This window comes from Rhinoderma darwinii, chromosome 5 (genome assembly GCF_050947455.1).
Source record: "Rhinoderma darwinii isolate aRhiDar2 chromosome 5, aRhiDar2.hap1, whole genome shotgun sequence".
Taxonomy (NCBI): Eukaryota; Metazoa; Chordata; class Amphibia; order Anura; family Rhinodermatidae; genus Rhinoderma; species Rhinoderma darwinii.
The window spans coordinates 285,938,086-285,958,323 of NC_134691.1; the positions used below are offsets into that span (position 1 = coordinate 285,938,086).

The window sequence follows — 20,238 nt, forward strand, 5'->3', positions numbered from 1 at the left end:
CAAACTTCCCATTCTGCCGCACCTTTATCTGCTTCCCCCATAACTGTGTTACAGTACCTTCCGCTGACCCAGGTGTCCACATTACTGTTTCTTCTTTGTAGTACAGTGCCCCCAAATACTGTACTTCAGAAATAGTGTCATAGCTATAGTTACCCCAAAAATATTAGTGGCAAACACATGGCAATACTTTTCCACGTAGTAATGTGTCTATAATTGTCCCCCACACTTAGTCATGCCTTTAATTGTGCTTCCACACAGTAAATAGTGCCCACTGAGTAAACCCCAACAAAGAGAAATGTTCCCCCGAAAAATAATAAATAATAAATTAAATACTCTTCTGGCCTGTAGTCTGGGTTGTAAGCGGCAAAGCACAAATTGGCATAATGACGTTATCGTGCCACTTGCACTGAGGTTCGTGCTTGTAGGGTGCAGGCCTGAAGTTGTGGTCTACGAGAGCGAATGGCGGGGCAGAGAGCCTACAGTCCTTTTTTAAGATGCCCTGCTGTGCCAAGGGGCAACCTGAACCATGGTACCCCTGACTATTGGGCAAAAGTATGTGGACACACCTAATTATTACAGTTCAGGTGTTTCAGCCACACCATTGCAAACAGATGCTTAAACTCAAGCATATAACCATGCAATATCTATAGACAAACATTGCTAGAAGAATGGGTACTGAACATCTCAGTGACTTCAATCATGGCACTGTCATAACATGCCACCTTTGCAAGTCAGTTTATGAAATGTCTGAACTACTATATGTGCCCGGTCAAGTGCTATTATTATGAAGTGAAAGCATTTAGGAGTAACAATAGCTCAGCCACGAGGCGGTAGACTACGCAAACTCACAGAGCAGGACCCCTGAGTGCTGAAGTGAGTGGTGCATAAAAATCTTCCCTTGCATCACTCACTACAATAGATTTCGTAGCAGTCAGGAAACACATTTTTACTTACATCTAGTTGCATCAAGGACATAAAACAAGATAAAGAGGTAAGGCACGCGTTGCAGTTCATGTGTGGCCCAACCGCTAGGCGAACATGGCCAGGCAGGGTCTGGCAGAGAGATAGCTGCTCTTTATTAGCTACTTTCTGCTCTGGCTAATAGAGGGGTTCTAAGTGTGGGATCTTACTCTGTAATATCCATATGCACTAATGAAGCACATGGACTGGGTTGTCATCAGTGAACGCATTTTACTAATTACTTTTAACCCCTTCCCGACATTTGACGTATCCATACGCCAAAGTCGGGTAGGGGAAGTATGGAGCTGGCTCACGGAGTGAACTCTCTCCATACGATGCGGGTGTCGGCTGTTTGTTACAGCCGACACTTCAGGGTACTGAGTGGCATCACGCTCGAGCGCGAGCCCGCTCGTTTGACTCGTTAAATGCCGCGGTCAATAGAGATCGCAGCAATTAAACCGTTAGAAAGAGGGGTGCGACCCCCTCTAACAGCTCATCGCGGCCCCCGCAACGCAATCGAGCGGGGGGGGGGGGGGGCGATGGTTGCTATGGCTGCCTGGGGGCCTAATGAAGTCCCCCAGGTCCGCCATTTTTGTACACCTATTAATCCCTGCCTATTATTTGCCTGTCAGAATCACGATATACTGCAATACATTAGTATATATTAGTATTGCAGTATATCGTGCAAGCGATCTAACGATCGCTGGTTGAAGTCCCCTAGGGTATCTAATAAAAAAAGTAAAAATGAGTTAAATAAAGTTTTTTTTTGTGTAAAAAAAAATAAAATATATTAAAAGTTCAAAAAACCCCCCTTTTTCAATTTTCCCCCTAGAGCATAGTAAAAAAATTTAATAAATAAACGTAATTGGTATCGCCGCATCCGTAAAAGTCTGAACTATTACAATATATCATTATTTAACCTGCACAGTGAACGCCGTAAAAACAAATTGTAAACGCCAGAATCTCTATTTTTTGGTCACCTAATCTCCCACAAAAAATTAAATAAAAAGTGATCAAACCGTTGCATGTACACCAAAATGGTATTATTAAAAACGACAGCTTATCCCGCAAAAAATATGCCCTCATACCACTTAATCGACAGAAAAATAAAAAAGTTATGGCTTTCGGAATTTGGCGAAACAAAATACATTTTCTTTTTTACACTTAGGTTTTTACTTGTAAAAGTAGTAAAATATAGAAAAAACGATATATATTTGGTAATCGTATTGACCCACAGAATAAAGTTAACATGTTGTTTTAATTGCACAGTGAATTCTGAAAAATTGGTGCAAAAAAAACCATGGAGGAATCGTTTTTTTTCATTTTCTACCCCACAAATAATTTTTTTCCCGTTTCCTAGTACATTATAATTGTAAATAGTGCTTCAAAAAACTACAACTCGTCCCGCAAAAATCAAGCCCTCAGAGTACTATATTGATGGGAAAATAAAGGCGTTATGGCTTTTGGAAGGTGGGGAGGAAAAAACTAAAATGAAAATCTGAAAAAGGGCTGCGGCGGGAAGGGGTTAATAACTTTTTAAAGACAAATCTCAGTTTAGAATTGTTGTATCTTAGTCTCGGGGAAATAAACCTAGGAATGCTCACTGTTTGGTGATGTACACTTAGCACCCTCATACAAAGGAAATCTACTTTTCACTATCTAAGTGATTGTATCTTTGGCATTCAAGGTACTCACTCACGTGTTCAGCAGTAGACTACATACCCATGTTTTATCCAGCATTTTGGTGTCATTAACTATCTTTGCTTTAAATTGCAATACACTTTTGTCAGGATGTTACAGTAAAAACGTCAGTGTCATGCGATGTATTGCAGATTTTCAGGAGTGTAAGGGCATGACCAGATGTGGCGTATTTCTTCCGCCACTGTCCGCATCAATGCCGCACATAATCTACGTTGCAGATTCTGTTGCGGCTCTGCCTAAAATGGGCATTAAATTGATGCGGACTAGCCATTGCGTATTGAGGTGAAAGTACTTCCCTTCTCTCTATCAGTGCAGGATAGAGAGAAGGGACAGCCCTTTCCCTAGTAAAAGTAACAGAAATTCATACTTACCCGGCCGTTGCCTTGGTGACGCGTCCATCTCTTGACATCCAGCCCAACCTCCCTGGATGACACGGCAGTCCATGTGACCGCTGCAGCCTGTGATTGGCCTGTGATTGGCTGCAGCCGTCACTTGGACTGAAACGTCATCCCGGGAGGCCGGACTGGAGGAAGAAGCAGGGAGTTCTCGGTAAGTAGGAACTTCACATTTTTTTACAGGTTGATGTATATTGTGATCGGAAGTCACTGTCCAGGGTGCTGAAACAGTTACCGCCGATCGTTTAATTCTTTCTGCACCCTGGACAGTGACTATTTACTGACGTCGCCTAGCAACGCTCCCGTAATTACAGGTGCACACACGTAGTCACCCGTAATTACGGTAGCCCCATTGGCTTCTATGGGCCTGCCCGGGCCGTTATTACGGGCGTTAGTGTGCATGGGGCCTCAGTCTGGCTGTAGACCTAGAAATACATAGGTCCAGCCAGAATGAAGAAATATCATGGTCGTAAAACAAATACGCTACGCAACACACATAACATCTGCGGACTTTATTGCAGAATTTTGACTCTCCATTGAAGTCAATGGAGAAATTCCGCAATGAGTCCGCAACAAGTCCGCTACACGTCCGCAACAACCAGTGTATGCTGCGGACACCTAATTCCGCACCGCAGCCTATGGTCCGCAGCTGAGTTTTACGCAACGTGTAAACGAACCTCACTAAAAAGCTGTGGAAAGCAATGGAAAAACATGTACGCTGCGGATTTCCGCAGCGGACTGTCCGCAGCGGAATTCCAGAGCAAGTCCGCCACGTCTGGTCATGCCCTTAAGGCCCTTTTACATGGGCCAATTATCAGGCAAACGAGCGCTCATGTGAACTCTTGTCCCCGATCGTTGCCTTGTGTAAGCAGGGCAACAATCAGCCGAGAAAGGAGAAAACACTCGTTCATTGGCTGATCGTATAGTTTATGCTGCAAGAAATATTATCGTTGTCGGCAGAACATCTCCCTGTGTAAACAGGGAGACGTGCTGCCGACATGTTAGAAATGTATGGGGACGAGCGATCATAGTAATCATCGCTCGTCCCCATACATAGCTCCTTGTGAAAGGAACAAACGTGTTCCAATCAACAAGCTGTCTTGTTGATAGGCACTCGTTTACACAGCCCATGTCTGGCCGTGTAAGCGGCCCCTTACATATTAGATTAACACCTTAACGACCGTTCTCCGTCTTTTGACGGCAGGCGGTGCAGGTGCTTAGTCTACAGCGACGTCTTTTGGCGTCGCTGTAGAAGAGGCTGATGAGCTCTCCTGATTTTAGAGCACCCTCCTGAACACAGCTGGGATCGGAAAACATTCCAACCCCAGCTGTTTAACTCTTTGAGCGCCGCGGTCTGTGACCGCGGCATGATCAAAGGGAATTCCCCTCTTTGATCTCGTCATCGGAAACCCGGTGACGTAATCAAAGACCAGGGAATCCCCCTGCAGTCAGCCCTGGGGACCTAGAAAGGACCGCAGGGCTGTCTGTTCAGTAAGCCTGCTGTTCGGACACATTGTGTGCTGCCCTAACAGAAGCCTGTGTTAAAGTGACACAGTATAATGGAGTATGCTAATACATAATAAGTAAAAAATAAAGTTGTAAGTAAAGTTATCCCTTAACGGGATTAAAAAAAGTAGCAAAAAATAAATTAAATGAAAACAATGTCCAAAAAATAACTGTCATTATTTTGCATAAAATATATTTGATTGCCCCTACACTACATAAAAACAAAAAACCTACACATATCAGGTAATAACGACCGTAATAACCTGAAGAAGTAATTTGACATGTTATTTAGTGGGAAACGTGAACAGGATAAAAAATAAACAAGAAAAAACAATGCCAAGAATCGCTTTTTCCTATATTCACACCAGAAAATTTTTTTCTACCAAACTGCGATAAAAAAATAAACACTACTTTTCCAGCATAAAACAAGGCCTTTTAGGGTATGTTCACACAGCTTATTTTCGACCGTTTTCCGTGGCGAAAAACGGCCGAAAAATCGGAAGCAGAACGCTTCCAAACATCTGCCCATTGATTTCAATGGGAAAACGGCGTTCTGTTCCGACGAAGCGTTTTTGCTGCGTTTTTTACACGTAAAAAAAACGGCCGCGAAAAAGAAGTGCAGGTCACTTCTTGGGACATTTTTGGAGCAGTTTTTCATTGACTCTATGGAAAAAAGCTCCAAAAACGGATGTAAAAAACGCTGCGAAAATCGCTGCGAAAATCGCGAGTGGCTTCAAAAACTTCTGAAAATTAGGAGCTGTTTTCCTTGAAAACAGCTCCGTATTTTGAGAAGTTTTTGCTCACTGCGTGTGAACACAGCCACGTCAATGAAAAAATAAAAAAGTTAAGGCTGCTGAAATGCAGAGAGGCAAAAACAGAAAAATTTTGCTGGTCATTTAGGCTGTGTTCACACGACCTATTTTCAGACGTAAACGAGGCGTATTATGCCTCGATTTACGCCTGAAAATAGGGCTGCAATACGTCGGCAAACATCTGCCCATTCATGTGAATGGGTTTGCCGACGTACTGTGCAGACAACCTGTAATTTACGGTCGTTGTTTGACAGCTGTCAAACGACGACGCGTAAATGGACTGCCTCGGCAAAGAAGTGCAGGGCACTTCTTTGCCACGTAATTTGAGCTGTTCTTCATTGAACTCAATGAAGCACAGCTCAAGATTTACGAGCGTCTCAGACGGCTCACAAAATGCGAGGAGGAGCATTTACGTGTGAAACGAGGCAGCTGTTAACAGTCTGTCTTTTCACACGTAAATGCCTCTCATCGTGTGAACATACCCTAGTGCCTATGACTATCTGTGTGACAATAAACTGCATTGAGACTCCAGGAAGAAAGAAGCATAATTGTTTTTTGTCATCTTAAAGGAGTTTTACTATCAGGGACATTTATGACATATCCACAGGTTATGTCATAAATGTCAGATAGATGCGGGTCAAACCTCTGCTCGCATGCTACGGTGTTTCCGTAAATGCCATTCACTACTATGGGAGTTACAGAAACAGTGTAGCTCAGCGAGCTACACTGTTTTCATCTAACATGGTCAGAAATCAAACTAATCAGCGGGAACAAAGCAGTATAACGGGGTTTAGGAGGCCCCGTTCTAGAGATTGGTGCGAGTCCCAGAGGTGGGACCTGCTTCTATCTGACATTTATGACTTATCCTGTGGATAGGCCATAAATGTCTCTAATGGAAAAACCCCTTTAGGCCTGATTTACACGAGCGTGTGCGTTTTGCGCACGCAAAAAAACGCAGCATTTTACGTGTGCAAAAGGCACTTGACAGCTCCGTTTGTCATCAGTGTATGATGCGCGGCTGCGTGATTTTCGCGCAGCCGCCATCATAGAGATGAGGCTAGTCGATGTCAGTCACTGTCCAGGGTGCTGAAAGAGTTAACTGATCGGCAGTAACTCTTTCAGCACCCTCGACAGTGAATTCCGATCACCATATCGAGTAACCTGTTTAAAAAAAAAGAGGTTCGTACTTACCGAGAACTTCCCGGCCGTTGCCTTGGTGACGCGTCCTTGGTGACGCGCCTCTCTTGACATCTGGCCCCACCTCTCTGGATGACGCGGCAGTCCATGTGACCGCTGCAGCCTGTGCTTGGCTTGTGATTGGCTGCAGCTGTCACTTGGACTGAATTGTCATCCCGGGAGGTCAGACTGGAGGAAGAAGCCGGGAGTTATCGGTAAGTCAGAACTTTTTTTTTTTTACATGTTCACGTATATTGGGATCGGAAGTCACTGTCCAGGGTGCTGAACGAGTTTAACTCTTTCAGCACCCTGGACAGTGACTGTCTCCTGCCGGGTTCGGTCAAAACGAGTTCGGCCGAACCCAGTGAAGTTCGGTTCGCTCATCTCTAAGACACTCCGTTCGGATGTTTGTAAACAGAAAAGCACGTGGTGCTTTTCTGTTTACATTCAGTTTGACAGCTCTTGCGCGAATCACGCAGTTCGCACGGAAGTGCTTCCGTGCGACCTTCGTGGTTTTCACGCACCCATTGACTTCAATGGGTGCGTGATGCGCGAAAAACGCACGATATAGAACATGTCGTGAGTTTTACGCAACGCACTCGCGCTGCGCAAAATTCACGCATTGTCTGCACTGCCCCATAGAGTAATATAGGTGCGTACGGCACGCGCGTTGCACGCGCGTATATTACGCTCGTGTAAATGAGGCCTTAAGGGTAGGTTCTCACAGTGTTTTTTGTCAGTCAGAAAAAATCTGCCTCAATAATTCCTTCAGGATTTTTGAGGCAGATTTAGAAATGCCGCAGATTTAGAAATGCCAGCGGTTTTTTACCGCTTTTTTTGGGCACATTTTTTTAGCACGTGTTAAGGCGTTTTGTAAAATGAATTTAATGCAAAATAAGTTGGTGGTTTCTGGTCAAAAACTGCGGCAAAAAAATACTACAAACAAGCAGGACGTTTTTCTGCCTCCCATTCATTTCAATGGAAGATCAGAGGCAAAACTGCTCCAAGAAAGAGGAAGCCGCTTTCTTTTTCCATGAACGTGCCTCCCATTGAAATCAATAAGGACAATTTGGGAATTTTTCTGATGCAATTTCCCCGTCAAAATCAGAGCCAAAAAGCACCGTGTGAACTGACCCTAAGTGTGAATAGAAAAGAAACTTACAAATAGCTGAAAATTAGTACAAGACAAGGAAATTTACAAAGTTACTACATTTCTTATGTAGATTTCAATTACAAAATGTTGTCCAAAAATGGAGTTTTACTTTCAAGGAGCATTATAAATTTATGCTGTACGGTAATTCTCTGCTATGAGCTTTTAGTTTTAGTTGGATAAAACTTATGACCTAAGATTGCAAGAAGTGTAACTAATTGATTATCAATAAAGAACCTGTCCAAAAGCACCCATACTAAATATTTACTGCCAAACTGGGGTTCCTTGGGTCTACCAGAGAAAAACTATTCTGAGAGTTCACCCTCCATACAAATCATGTGCAAGTCTACTTTTAATTTCATCGTAATCTTTGTTGTTATCATTGCACATACATGACATACATTCAATATGGTTTAATAGATTACTTAAAGGGTAGCTAAATGTTTGACAAACTTCTGACATGTCCTAGTGACATGTCAGAAGTTTGGATTGGTGGGGGTCCGAGCACTGAGACCCCCACCAATCGCTAGAACGAAGCAGCTGAAGTGCTCGTGTGAGCGCTCAGCCGCTTTGTGTCTGTTCAGCTCATAGACTTTCTATTGAGTCCGTACACCGACACATTTATTTCCGGAAAAGGCAGTACAAACATGAAGCGGCTGAGCACTCATACGAGCACTTCAGTTGCTTCGTTCTAGCGATTGGTGGGGTCTCAGTTCTCGGACCCCCACCAATCCAAACTTCTGACATGTCACTATGACATGTCAGAAGTTTGTCAAACGTTTAGCTACACTTTAAGAAATAAACCCTAGTCGCAAGTGATTGCCTCTAAAGTCAGCTCCAACTGGGCTTGTCTTCTGCTGGAGCTTTGGGGCCTTCTTATACTAGGAGCCCATTATCGTATTAGAGCCTGTGCCCACCCAAGCGTCTTCTGGCACTCCTCCAGTGAGCCAGACGTACCCTGCTTACTGCAATGTAACAGTAAGAAAGGGTTTGTACAGCAATGTGGAAGAATTCCAGGTAATAAATGCTGACTTCTTTTTAATACCCAGGGCACAAAGAATATTCTAGCACAACATATATAATCTCTCACCTGTTATTCATTATTCTGCTCAAAAGAGGTTCTAACCAGCCAGGGTGACACTCACAATGTGGGTCCATGAATACAAGGATCTCTCCAGTTGCCCTCGCTGCCCCAAGCATACGACCTCGAATGACACCAAGTCTCTTGTTGCTTCTTATTAGCTTTACTCCACTAATTCTAGAGACATATTCACTTAGGGCAGTCTTCAGATGACCTACATTCGGAACATTTCAATACTAATATAATCACTTGTGTTGTTCCATCATATAGCAGATCTTTTACATCAGAACCCAGTTTTTCCACTTTTCCATGCAGTTTTTATTACATATAGTAATATTTTCTTATTCAGGTCAGTTTCACAAGACTACAGAATTTTTATTTTGTATTATGCACAGGCTTTCATCTGTTTTGTGATTGTAAAACTTACTTCAACGATCATGGAGATCTTTTACAATACACATGCATCTGTACGTCTTTTGTTTTCAATCCGTATGTTATCAGTACTGTATCCGTATTTCAAAAGGGCTACCTTATGGATTTCCTTTTTATCCCTAGTAGACAACCCTTCAGTGTAATGGTTACATACGGATGCTATAGGATCTGTAAATATGGGTGTATTATGGTTCAAAATTCATGCAAAACAGGTCTAATAGCTATATATACATCCTGACTAGAAGAATTGTGCTGTACTCATGTTAAACAGTTTTGGTGGCTATACAGTATGAAGTCTCCTGGTTAAAAAACTTGGAGGACCTCTTTCCAGTAACAATGGGGAGGCCAGCAATATCTAATCGGTCGGGCTCCAACTCCCGGCACTCCAGTTGATCAGCTGTTTTGAAGGGGCCGTAACTCTTGAACGAGTTCTGCTTACCCTTCATTCCTGTCACTGCTAACACTGTGAATTACCGACACTCTTGTAGCGCATTTCACAGAACTACAGCCTTCTGTGAGCCCTTCAAAACAGCTGGTCGGCAAGGGTAACGGGAGTCGGACCCCGAACTATGAGATATTGATGGCCTATCCTGAGGATAGGCCATCAAATTCTTAGAACTGGAAAAACCCTTCAAAGGATATTTAGGTTTCAGAAAATAAAAGGTTACATGACAAATGTGTACATAGGGCTCCATTAGCCAGACAAGGGTCAAAGAGTGTCCTTTTGGCCTCTGTTGGGCTTGTGTACGTCAGCATACCTTTTTTTAAGACATGGAATAGCGTACTAGACCCGTGCACTGTACATTTTTTTTTTTTTTACATAGGAGCCTATGCGTGACGTATGCCACTGTATGGCATATGTGACAGGCATACAGTATGTTTATCGCATTTGCCAAGGGCTTTTTAATAGCTTTACATGACATATACATAAAATGGATACCATATTAGTCTAATGGTGACGGATGCCTAATAGTGGCATCTGTCACCCATGGACTATAATGCTATTAATTTAATGGATACATTGTGATCTCCCATGGCAAGAAGGTTCTCATTTACTGATATCATCTTGAAAATGGTGAGGTTTTGAAACACAAAGTATACTAGAAAGTTGTAGAACTTTTCATTTATACAGTGATTATACTTTATTAACATAAACCCTCAAAACTCCTTTAACAGCCCTGTGTGGGTTGGAGTGAAGTGTGTTACATAAGCTATTGAGGGTATGTGCCAGCTCTGCTATCTGTATAGATTTCTCTCTGGCTCTCATATAGCATTCTGGTGCACTATTTAGAATCCTATAGTGAGTCCTGTAGCGAGTCACATAAGCCTCCTCAGGTTAGGCTCTGTTCTCATTGTGTTTGAGCCCTACATTAGTCAAATGTGTACATAGGGGTCCATTCACCCAACGGATGCCAAAAGGGTGTTCTTTTTTTTCAACTGTATAGTAAAAAGTACTACGCTTTTCTATACAGAGGCATCTCACAAAAATCTTTTCTTTTTAACATGGGAGGCTATTGGTGATGTATGTCTCTGTATGTCTATACAGTGGCATAGTCCACAGCCTTCTGTTGGAGATATGTTTGGAAAATTCTCCCAATGTATACCTCCGACGGAAGACTGAAACAGAGTGGGAACAGAGCCTTATCTGGCTCAGCTGGATCCCTGAGGAGAGGTTGGCAACTAAATATACTCTATCATATGGGGCATGCTTCATTCCAGCCCTTCTTCAAAAATGTCAAATTATGCAAATTTATAAGTATATTTCTAAGTGCAGGCATCATTTGTATTCTAATGAGTTGATAGTAGATGACCCGGTCAGTGCAGACATAAAAAAAACTGTGACATAACCCTGTATAGTTAAAAATCTAGTAAAAATATTGAAGATGAGACTTCAATGAAGGTATTTGTCAATGAAAAGGGTCTTAATCACTGACTTCCAAGTGTCATTTCCTTGGCATTAAAAAAAATAAAAATATTACAGGGTAAGAATTCTTATTTAGTCCTAACTGAAACTCAGGTGTTACCTTGGTGACTTAGGTCATCCACAAGGATTATTTCCTTCAGGATGTTTTTCGGAGAGTTGTCTAGCACACTATGAACAGTTCTCAGTAGTGTAGACCACGCTTCATTATGGAAGGAGATGATAACGCTAGCTGTAGGAAGATTCTCATTGTAAATTTGCTTGAGACATCTGTTTTAAACATAAAACATTTATTTATTTTAAAATAAAGAATTTGTTTTCGTGCAAGCACATATACAATAATTGCCATAATTTAAATATGGACACATTCAATAGACACCTAAAATTATAGATGTAATAACTTTAATGAAAACAAATCATGAAGCAATAGGTGACTATATGAAATTACAGAAAACTTCTGTCTGTAGTATCATAAAAATGGTAAATGCTCTTCTCACAACAACATTCCGGTTTTGCTTACTGCAAAAACATTTGCTATCTAAGCCTCAAATCTGGAACACATACCTGCATCTAACACACTTTAGAAAATCATGTAACTCATCCTTATAGCAATAGTTAAACATAGCACATACCATAGATTCACAGCAATATAAATGCAGTGGCCATCCAGGTTAACAAGATTGAAGTGTCTAAACTAGTATTAAGTATGATTTTATTTTAAGGGTATGTCCACCTTTGAACACTGTATTAACATTCATGTATTGATATAATCTACATATAACATTTAGTAATATTGTAAATACATTGCATTATTTATTCTGTACTGATCCCGAGTTACAGCCTGTTTTATAGCCCTGAGCTGTATTCACAATTCTGCTGGCAGTCAGCAAACTCGTTAATGAGCTTTCATAATGCACTGGTACAATTGTTTTCTCCTACATCAGATTATTATGCAATGCTTTGTGTAAAGCCTGCATTTCTCAAAAATCAAACTCTGCAGACACTAATCAAGCAAGGAATGCTTGGAGATTTCAGCTCTGCAGCGTGCAGAACAGTGAATTCAGCTGTAGATGAATGTAACTTATCAATCAATTCAAAATAAATAACACTAAAGTACTAACATTGGTGGCAATTGGGCAACATTTAAAGGCTATTTATACATTTGACATGAAAAAAAGATTTTTATATATGTTGGTGGTTACCTGGAGTTAAACAAAATTGCAGTTTCAAACTGCAATCTTTATTCCTTCATTAATTTTCAGACACACTAATGTTCAGTTCGCAACCTGCTCCTAGTTTCAGACATTTCTCCTGTAAGCTTCTCTCACTATTGTGAGGATGAGAGCTAGCACTGTAAGATGTATTGTGATTTTACGTACTGGAGACAGGAGCCGAGGAGGCTGAGCAGGACACGTTTATACTGCATAGTTATGAATAGCCTGCAGCACAGACCACAACTTTTCCATGCTGCTATTTGGAAACAAAATAAATAACACTAAAGTGCTAACATTGGTGGCAATTGGGGAAGTCCAACATTTAAAGGCTTTGGACACTTTTGACATGAAAAAAACCGTTTTCTTCTGGAGTTATTACATAGCATGGACCACGGCCAGTCCACACTGCTATTTGGAGACAGAAACTGCTATACAAGTTATTTAGAAAACGGATTATTCTGTACAGTCCTGCACTATAATTGTTTCTCTGTATGTTTGGAAGTACACTTTGAGGCAAAGTACAAATTGTAGCTGCATTCTTTGGCATTTGTAGATACAAAATTGTTTTTTATATGTTCTCCCTGTAGCAGTATTATAGCGCTATATATATGGGTATTTGTATGGGTGCAAACACAGAAAGGAGCTTGAGGACATTAGTAACCTGTAAAGTTCTAATTGACATTTTTCGAGCGTGAGGTAAAAAAATGAAAGCAGCGATTCAATTTGTTTCACTAAAATTTTGTGAAAAAAAAACTTGTGCAATAAAATTCTAGAAATGCATTAATGGCTTATATGAATATCACCACCCTTTCTTATTAACCACATTTCATAAAGGTGCTCCATAAACATTTTCAGCATTGTAGAAAAAAATTGAAAATTCCTAATTTATGAAAGAAGGAAGCTCTGAAGGAATAATGACTTTTCACTTCATTGCAATAACTGTAGAAAAGGTTGAAATGACATCACCAAAATATGTAGGTAGGGTGAGTGGGATGTCCAATTTCCTACTCTAAATGACCCCCTATGGCTGGAAACATATTATTCAGTATGGTGTACTACTGAGCTGTAGGTACTCCTTATACCTCTTCATGGTGCCTCTATACAGCACTATATAAGAAAAGTATTCTCCCCTAGAAGCAATGCTTCTAAATAGGCAATATATCTGCATTCATCGGAACATGGTATGATCTTTTCCCTGTTGGATTGTGTCTGAATCCAAGAGGAAAAAACCTCTGGAGGCATATGGAGGTGCAGTATGGTTTATTTAGATGGGCAGGATACAAACAGTACATGTATCCCCTATGGACACATTCTATGTCTATGGGAGAACAAATTTAAACAAGCAGCAGAGCATAGCTACATTTATTAAAACTTATGGAACTTCTTTAATATTCCTATATCTTGTTGTATAGACTAGAAATTAAAAAGAAAACCTAGTTAGAAGCATCAGGAGGACCTGCCACATAATATGTAAAGGTTAATAATATTAGCTTAAAGGTATTTTTATCAGTACTCACTGTGAATGTCGACCCTCAGGTATTACCCTGCGTAATGAAATTTTCTGGCTGCCATCCTCGTCAAACCTACGTATGGTCTTTGCTCGTTCAGTTTGCTCAGTGTTAGCAACTATATCATTTTCATTATTCCTCTTGTACTGCTTCACTATTCTGTACATGTTCTTCCTGACCTTGTCAAGGCTTCTTGTGTTTCCAGATATCCCAATAGCTATTAGTTCCTCATCCCTGAGAGAAGAAAGTGGAGACAAAACCTCCACTTTATACTGATTTGTTTCCTCAACAGGCTCCAGCAGTGAGCCGACACCTGCCCATCGTTGTCCTCCACGCTCACCACCACCACCATAATGCTGGTCTAGATAGATGGAATTGTCCTCACTTTGGGCTTCTGGATCTAACATAGCCACCATTACTAGCAGAAAAACTAATGCCAACATAAGAACTAGTATCTGCAGCTGGCACAGCAGTGATCTACACCTCTTCCTCAACAACATGTTTCTTGTTGTATAGTAAGGCACACAACGTCATGGTATTTGGAATTATCTTCATTCCAGATCTGTTTCCCTCACCGACAAACATGTATTTTCCCACACACTGGTCCTTCTTTCCTCTTTACATTCCACTTGCACGTTCCTTTTATGTATATTTTCTTTTCTTTTTTTCCCTCTGAACCAACCAGAACTCTTTAGATAAATTCCTTCCAGTGAGTGTAAGAAAATATATAGTCAACAAACAAGTAACAGTAATCCCAAGGATTTCTTTAGGATTAGACGTCTTCAATGAAATTCCACGTTAGTAAAAATAAAATACTCCATATTCTCTAGATATCATCTTTTTATAGGGAGTGGGCAATTCAATTCCCTAATAGTGTTATCATTTTATCCCAGCCGCTCGTAGGGACAGCAGCCCAGATGTGCGATCCCTCTCGGTTATTATACTGCACTGAGCTCTGATGAACAGATGTAACTAGGCAGCCACTGCCTTCCCTTCACACAGAACTTCTCCACTGCCAGACACTCCTATTCCCTGCATCCTGGTCCTAACGCCCACTTTGTTTCCTGGGTTCTGCCTTCCCCAGAATTTATTCTGCAAAAAACATTTACTTTAAATCTGAACATGTAGTACCGGTAAAAAAGAAGCTTAACTGGGATGTAGCCTGCTAATTTGATCAACTATATATCTTAATTGAACTACTGCTAACATTTAACAGTTAACAGTCCCAATTGATAAAGTGGACGTAAAATGCTCTTAAGGCCCTTTTACACTGGCCAATTATCGGGAAAACGAGCGTTCACAGAAGGTTTCGTTCCCGATCATTGCCCTGTTTAAACAGGGCAACGATCAGCCGATGAACGAGCAAACGTGATTGTATAGTTTATGCAGCATGAAATATTATTGCTGTCTGCAGCACATCTCCCCGTGTCAACAGGGAGACGCGCTGCTGACATGATAATAATGTATGGGGATGAGCAATCGCAGTAATGAGCGTTCGTCCCCATACATAGCTCCTTGCGAAAGGAGCAAATGTGCGCCGATCTACGAGCAGTCTCGTTGATCGGCGCTCGTTTACACAGCCCACATCGAGCCATGTAAGAGCTCCCTTAGACGTGGAAGTTTAGGGGGTTCTTGAATTGCTAAACTAACAGAGCACATATAGTACTCACACTTTATCTCTGATGTCAAACATAGGACACAAGGAACAGTGCACCCATAAATGTGTAGTAGTCTCGTGCAAAGCGCTACTAAAGACATCCTCTGACCTCATACAAGATATTACGTTAAGGAATGACTAGCAGCACATATTTTGCAAAACCTTGAGAAGGATTTATTCACCCATGTTACGGCTGTTATCGCGTGAGTCTTCAGCCAGCGTGGCCTCATGCGATGACGCTAGCTGAAGACTGTGGTTAGGAAGCAGCCTCACACTGACAGGTCAGAGGCTCAGTGGTAACTCCGCCCACTGAGAATCGCTGGCGGCCAAACCCACTTGGCTAGCCAGCGAGTCATTTCCATATTTGTTGCTAAATATAGAGGGATCCATAGCTCAGAGAAGGACGCACAAGTACAGGACAAACACTGCTGGACTCACAGACACAGCGGCTAAGAGATTAGACTACTAACTCACTTTGTAGGACCTAGTGACAGGTCCTCTTCAAGTTATAGGCATATTATTTTTTGTAATTATTTTAATATGTTCCCTAATGTAACTTTATTTATTTGTGTGTTTTTACTTTTGTCGGGGCAGCCATCTTTATTAGCATCTGTGTTTGTGTCTCTGCACGACACATATACAGATGCTAAACGGCACATCCAGGGCATAGGAAAGTAGGGACGGGAGACGACCCTATCTCCTAAGCTGGAGCCGTTGTAGCTGTGAACTGCCCATGCTCTGTGGCATGCGCAGTACACAGCAACCCTCAATTCAACAGGGAAGGGGCGCAAAAATAAACAGGATGTCATTTTATGGACCGCAATTGCTGTCCGGGCTCCTTGAAGTCAATGCACATCTTGTGTGTGCATGGTCCGTGATTGCGGACGGCCTGCGGATGACACCCTCCGGCCCGTCCGTGCCATAATCATGGATCTTGCACACAGCTATGGTCGTGTGCATAAGGCCTGAAATGTTTTGTTTTTTATTGAAATAAAAACTCCCCCACACAACCGTCGTTAACCATTTTATTTAAAAAACAAAAAATTTAGATCATAGAAGTAGCCCAATAAATCTGTGACGTAGTCCAAACTGTCCAATGGAAACTGCAAAAAAAATAAAGTTAGTAGTATGAAAAATAAAAAAATTTATACTCACCTACAAGACTTCAGTGCTCTCCCCTGCTTCGCAATAGAAACTAGAGGTCAAAGAAAAATAATTCCCTTAGGGCATGTTCACATGGCGCTAAAAAACCCTGATCTGTAAACAGGTCAAATACACTAGGGTTACTTGTGAAGTGCTTTTTAAAATACAACTGTTTTTGACATGTTTTTCCCTTGTTTTATTTTGAAGGAACTACAGATTTCAGTGGCTAAGACTAGTCTGAAGGTGCTCTAAATACAATTGGCCCGTATGAGAGGTTGGCTGGAAGACGACTAAAGTAAAACCACATCAAAGCAGGCAGCTCGGTGGCTCAGTGGTTAGCGCTGGAGTCCTGAATTCAAATCCAGCAAGGACATCTGCATGGAGTTTGTATGTTCTCCCTGTGTTTGTGTGGGTTTCCTCCCGCACTCCAAAGATATAAATATAGGGTATCTAAATTGTGAGCCATACTGGGGACATCAAGTTAGGACAATTACATCTGGAGTTTGTCAGAAAGCATAACAATTTATTTGTGGTATTAGACAAAAATATTGCTTGTTGGGCAAAATTCAAAACCCTACAGGAGAGATTTATCAAAACTGATGTAAAGGAATAGTGGAGGAGATGCCCATGGCAAGCAATCAGGTTCTTGCTTTCATTTTCCAGAGGTAAATGATAAATGAGAGGTGGAATCTGAGTAGTTGCAATGGGCAACTACTTCAGTTTTTCTTTGCACCAGTTTTGATAAATCATCCCCTAGTTGTGACGTAAATACTGTCTATTCCTTGGCAAACACCATCCCCACAGCAATGTATTATGGGTGGCGGCATAATGTTGTATGGAAGCTTTTCCATAGCAGAGACTGGACATGTAAACATTAAGATCATATAGCACATGTCCCAGAGTGGATAGACTCTACGCCTCAATCCAACTGAAAATAAGTGGCTAGACTTTAACCCCTTCCCGACATTTGACGTATCCATACACCAAAGTCGGGTAGGGGAAGTATGGAACGGGCTCATGGAGTGAACCCGCTCCATACGATGCCGGTGTCCATGCGATCCCGCTCGTTTAACTCGTTAAATGCTATGGTCAATACCAACCTCAGCATTTAAATCATTAGAAAGAGGGGGCGACCCCCTCTAACAGCTCATCGCGCCCCCCCCACAACGCAATCGCGGGGGGGCGATGGTTGCTATGGCTGCCTGGGGGCCTAATGAAAGCCCCCAGGTTCGCCATCTTTGCGCTCCTATTAAGCCCTGCCTCCGGCTGGGCTTAATAGAAGCCTGTCAGAATCACGATATAATACTAATGTATTGCAGTATATCGTACAAGCAATCTAACGATCGCTGGTTGAAGTCCCCTAGGGGGACTAATAAAAAAAGTAAAAATTAGTTAAATAAAGGTGTTTTTTTTTGTAAAAAAAAATAATAAAAATTAAAAGTTCAAAAAAATCCCCTTTTCCCATTTTCCCCTAGAGCATAGTAAAAAAATAAATAAACATAATTGGTATCGCCGCGTCCGTAAAAGTCTGAACTATTACAATATATCATTATTTAACACGCACAGTTTACGCCGTAAAAAAAAAATTGTAAACACCATACTCTCTATTTTTTGGTCACCTCATCTCCTACAAAAAATGAAATAAAAAGTGATCAAAACGTCGCATGTACCCATAAATGGTATTATTAAAAACTACAGCTTATCCCGCAAGAAAATAAGCCTTCATACCACTTAATCGATGGAAAAATAAAAAGTTATGGCTCACAGAATTTGGTGACACAAAATAAATGTTCTTTTTTACACTTAGGTTTTTAGTTGTAAAAGTAGTAAAATATAAAAAAAAACTATATATATTTGGTATCGCCGTAATCGTATTGACCCACAGAATAAAGTTAACATGTTGTTTTAATTGCACAGTGAATTCCGTAAAAACGACGCGCAAAAAGCAATGGAGGAATCACTGTTTTCTTCATTTTCTAACCCACAAATAATTATTTTCCCATTTCCTAGTACATTATATGGAACAATAAATGGTGCTACGAAAAACTACAACTCGTCCCGCAAAAATCAAGCCCTCGTAGGACTATATCAATGGAAAAATAAAGAAGTTATGGCTTTTGGAAGGTGGGGAGGAAAAAACGAAAATGAAAATCTGAAAAAGGGCTGCGGCGGGAAGGGGTTAAAAAAAAAGCCATTCGCTTTGTTTTGCGAAGGTAAATGTAGAAAAAAATGCATTACTCATATGTTCAAGGCTGATAGAGACCTATCCACACAAGGTCAAGGCTGTAATTGCAGCAAATTATGCCCTCTACTAAATATCAGGTTGTAGGGGTTGAGAAGTTATACGATAATTTATTTTGTGTTTATAGGGTTTGTACATGATTAGAAAAAACATGGCTGTTTTTTTACAAAACAGCACCATACATGTCCACAGGTTGTGTGTGGTATTGCAGCTCAGACCCATTCACTTCAATGGAGCAGAGCTGTAATGCCAGACACAACCCATGGAGACGGGTGGCACTCTTTTTGCAAGAAACCAGCCATGTTTTTCTAATTCTGATAAACACCTTTAATAATGATAATGAATGTAGATCGCTATGTAGAGATTTATTTTCCCTTTGACATAAAGAGGTTTTCTAATTTTATGTAACTACAGTTTTGTGTTTTAATTGCTCACCATTTTATTTTATTTTCAAATCTAATTTTTTAATTTTTCTATTAAACCACAAAATAGTATGGAGTACATCGGCGCTCACAAGTGAGAGCAGAGATTCAAGGAATACCTCATCACCTAAAGCGTACTGTATGTTAACAACACATTAGTAATGAGTTAAAGTTGGGTGCCGGCACCATCTGACAGTATGGTAAACGAAATATAGGTAGTCCCTATAGTATCCAATACCTGTTTCATAAATTAACCATGTACAAAAAGGAACATAAAAGAAAAGGTGGGGATTGCATGACCCAAGGGATATCAATATACCTCCATACAGCTGTGTACTTAGGAATTAAGAGGAAGGAAATCCTCTGTTGTTGGCCCATACCACCAAGACGTCCTGTCATTTTTTTATTGCACCTGATCTTTCAGTGAGCAATTTTCTTGCGATGATACACATTATCTATTTTTGCTAGCCATTCAATGATTGAAGGAAAAATACTTGCCTTCGAGTTTTTGGACAGCAAGATTTGTGCTGCAGACAGGAGATGCCTGGCCAAGCTAAGTGAGTTAGATGTGTTGTTAGGGAGTGAAAGAAGCACGTCCACACATTGTGGTAGGTTAGTTCTGCAAATTTGCCTTGTGATATTCAAATTGCTAGCTTTCTAATATATAATAATCAATTTCATTCTATTATCAAACATAAAGATGTTAACAGACAACCTACTTGGTTTGAATCCTTAGTCTTACTGCATAAACCCCCCAAAAAGTGATATCCACTGCATATGAACATTTTCTAAGTTGTACATCAGTAGATGCCGAAAACTTACTTTTTACGAAAGTGTGGAAAAGGGACCTTGGTTGCGACTTTACTGATGTTCAGGTCAAAAAAATAATTCTTGCACCCAAGTCTGCGTATAGATGTG

General features: G+C 41.0%; 1 protein-coding gene across 1 annotated transcript in view; it reads right to left on the minus strand.

Moving 5' to 3' along the window:
- The window catches only part of GALNT15 (polypeptide N-acetylgalactosaminyltransferase 15), a 41,672-nt gene extending 26,886 nt beyond the window's left edge, over nucleotides 1–14,786 (minus strand). The window contains exons 1-3 of the mRNA XM_075828619.1: nucleotides 13,866–14,786; nucleotides 11,238–11,404; nucleotides 8,791–8,995 (exon numbers count right to left, since the gene is read on the minus strand). Of these exons, the coding sequence (XP_075684734.1) occupies nucleotides 8,791–8,995; nucleotides 11,238–11,404; nucleotides 13,866–14,356 (863 nt within the window). The 5' untranslated portion in view covers nucleotides 14,357–14,786. The remainder of the gene's footprint in view (nucleotides 1–8,790; nucleotides 8,996–11,237; nucleotides 11,405–13,865) is intronic.
- Between the last annotated feature and the right edge of the window lie 5,452 nt (nucleotides 14,787–20,238).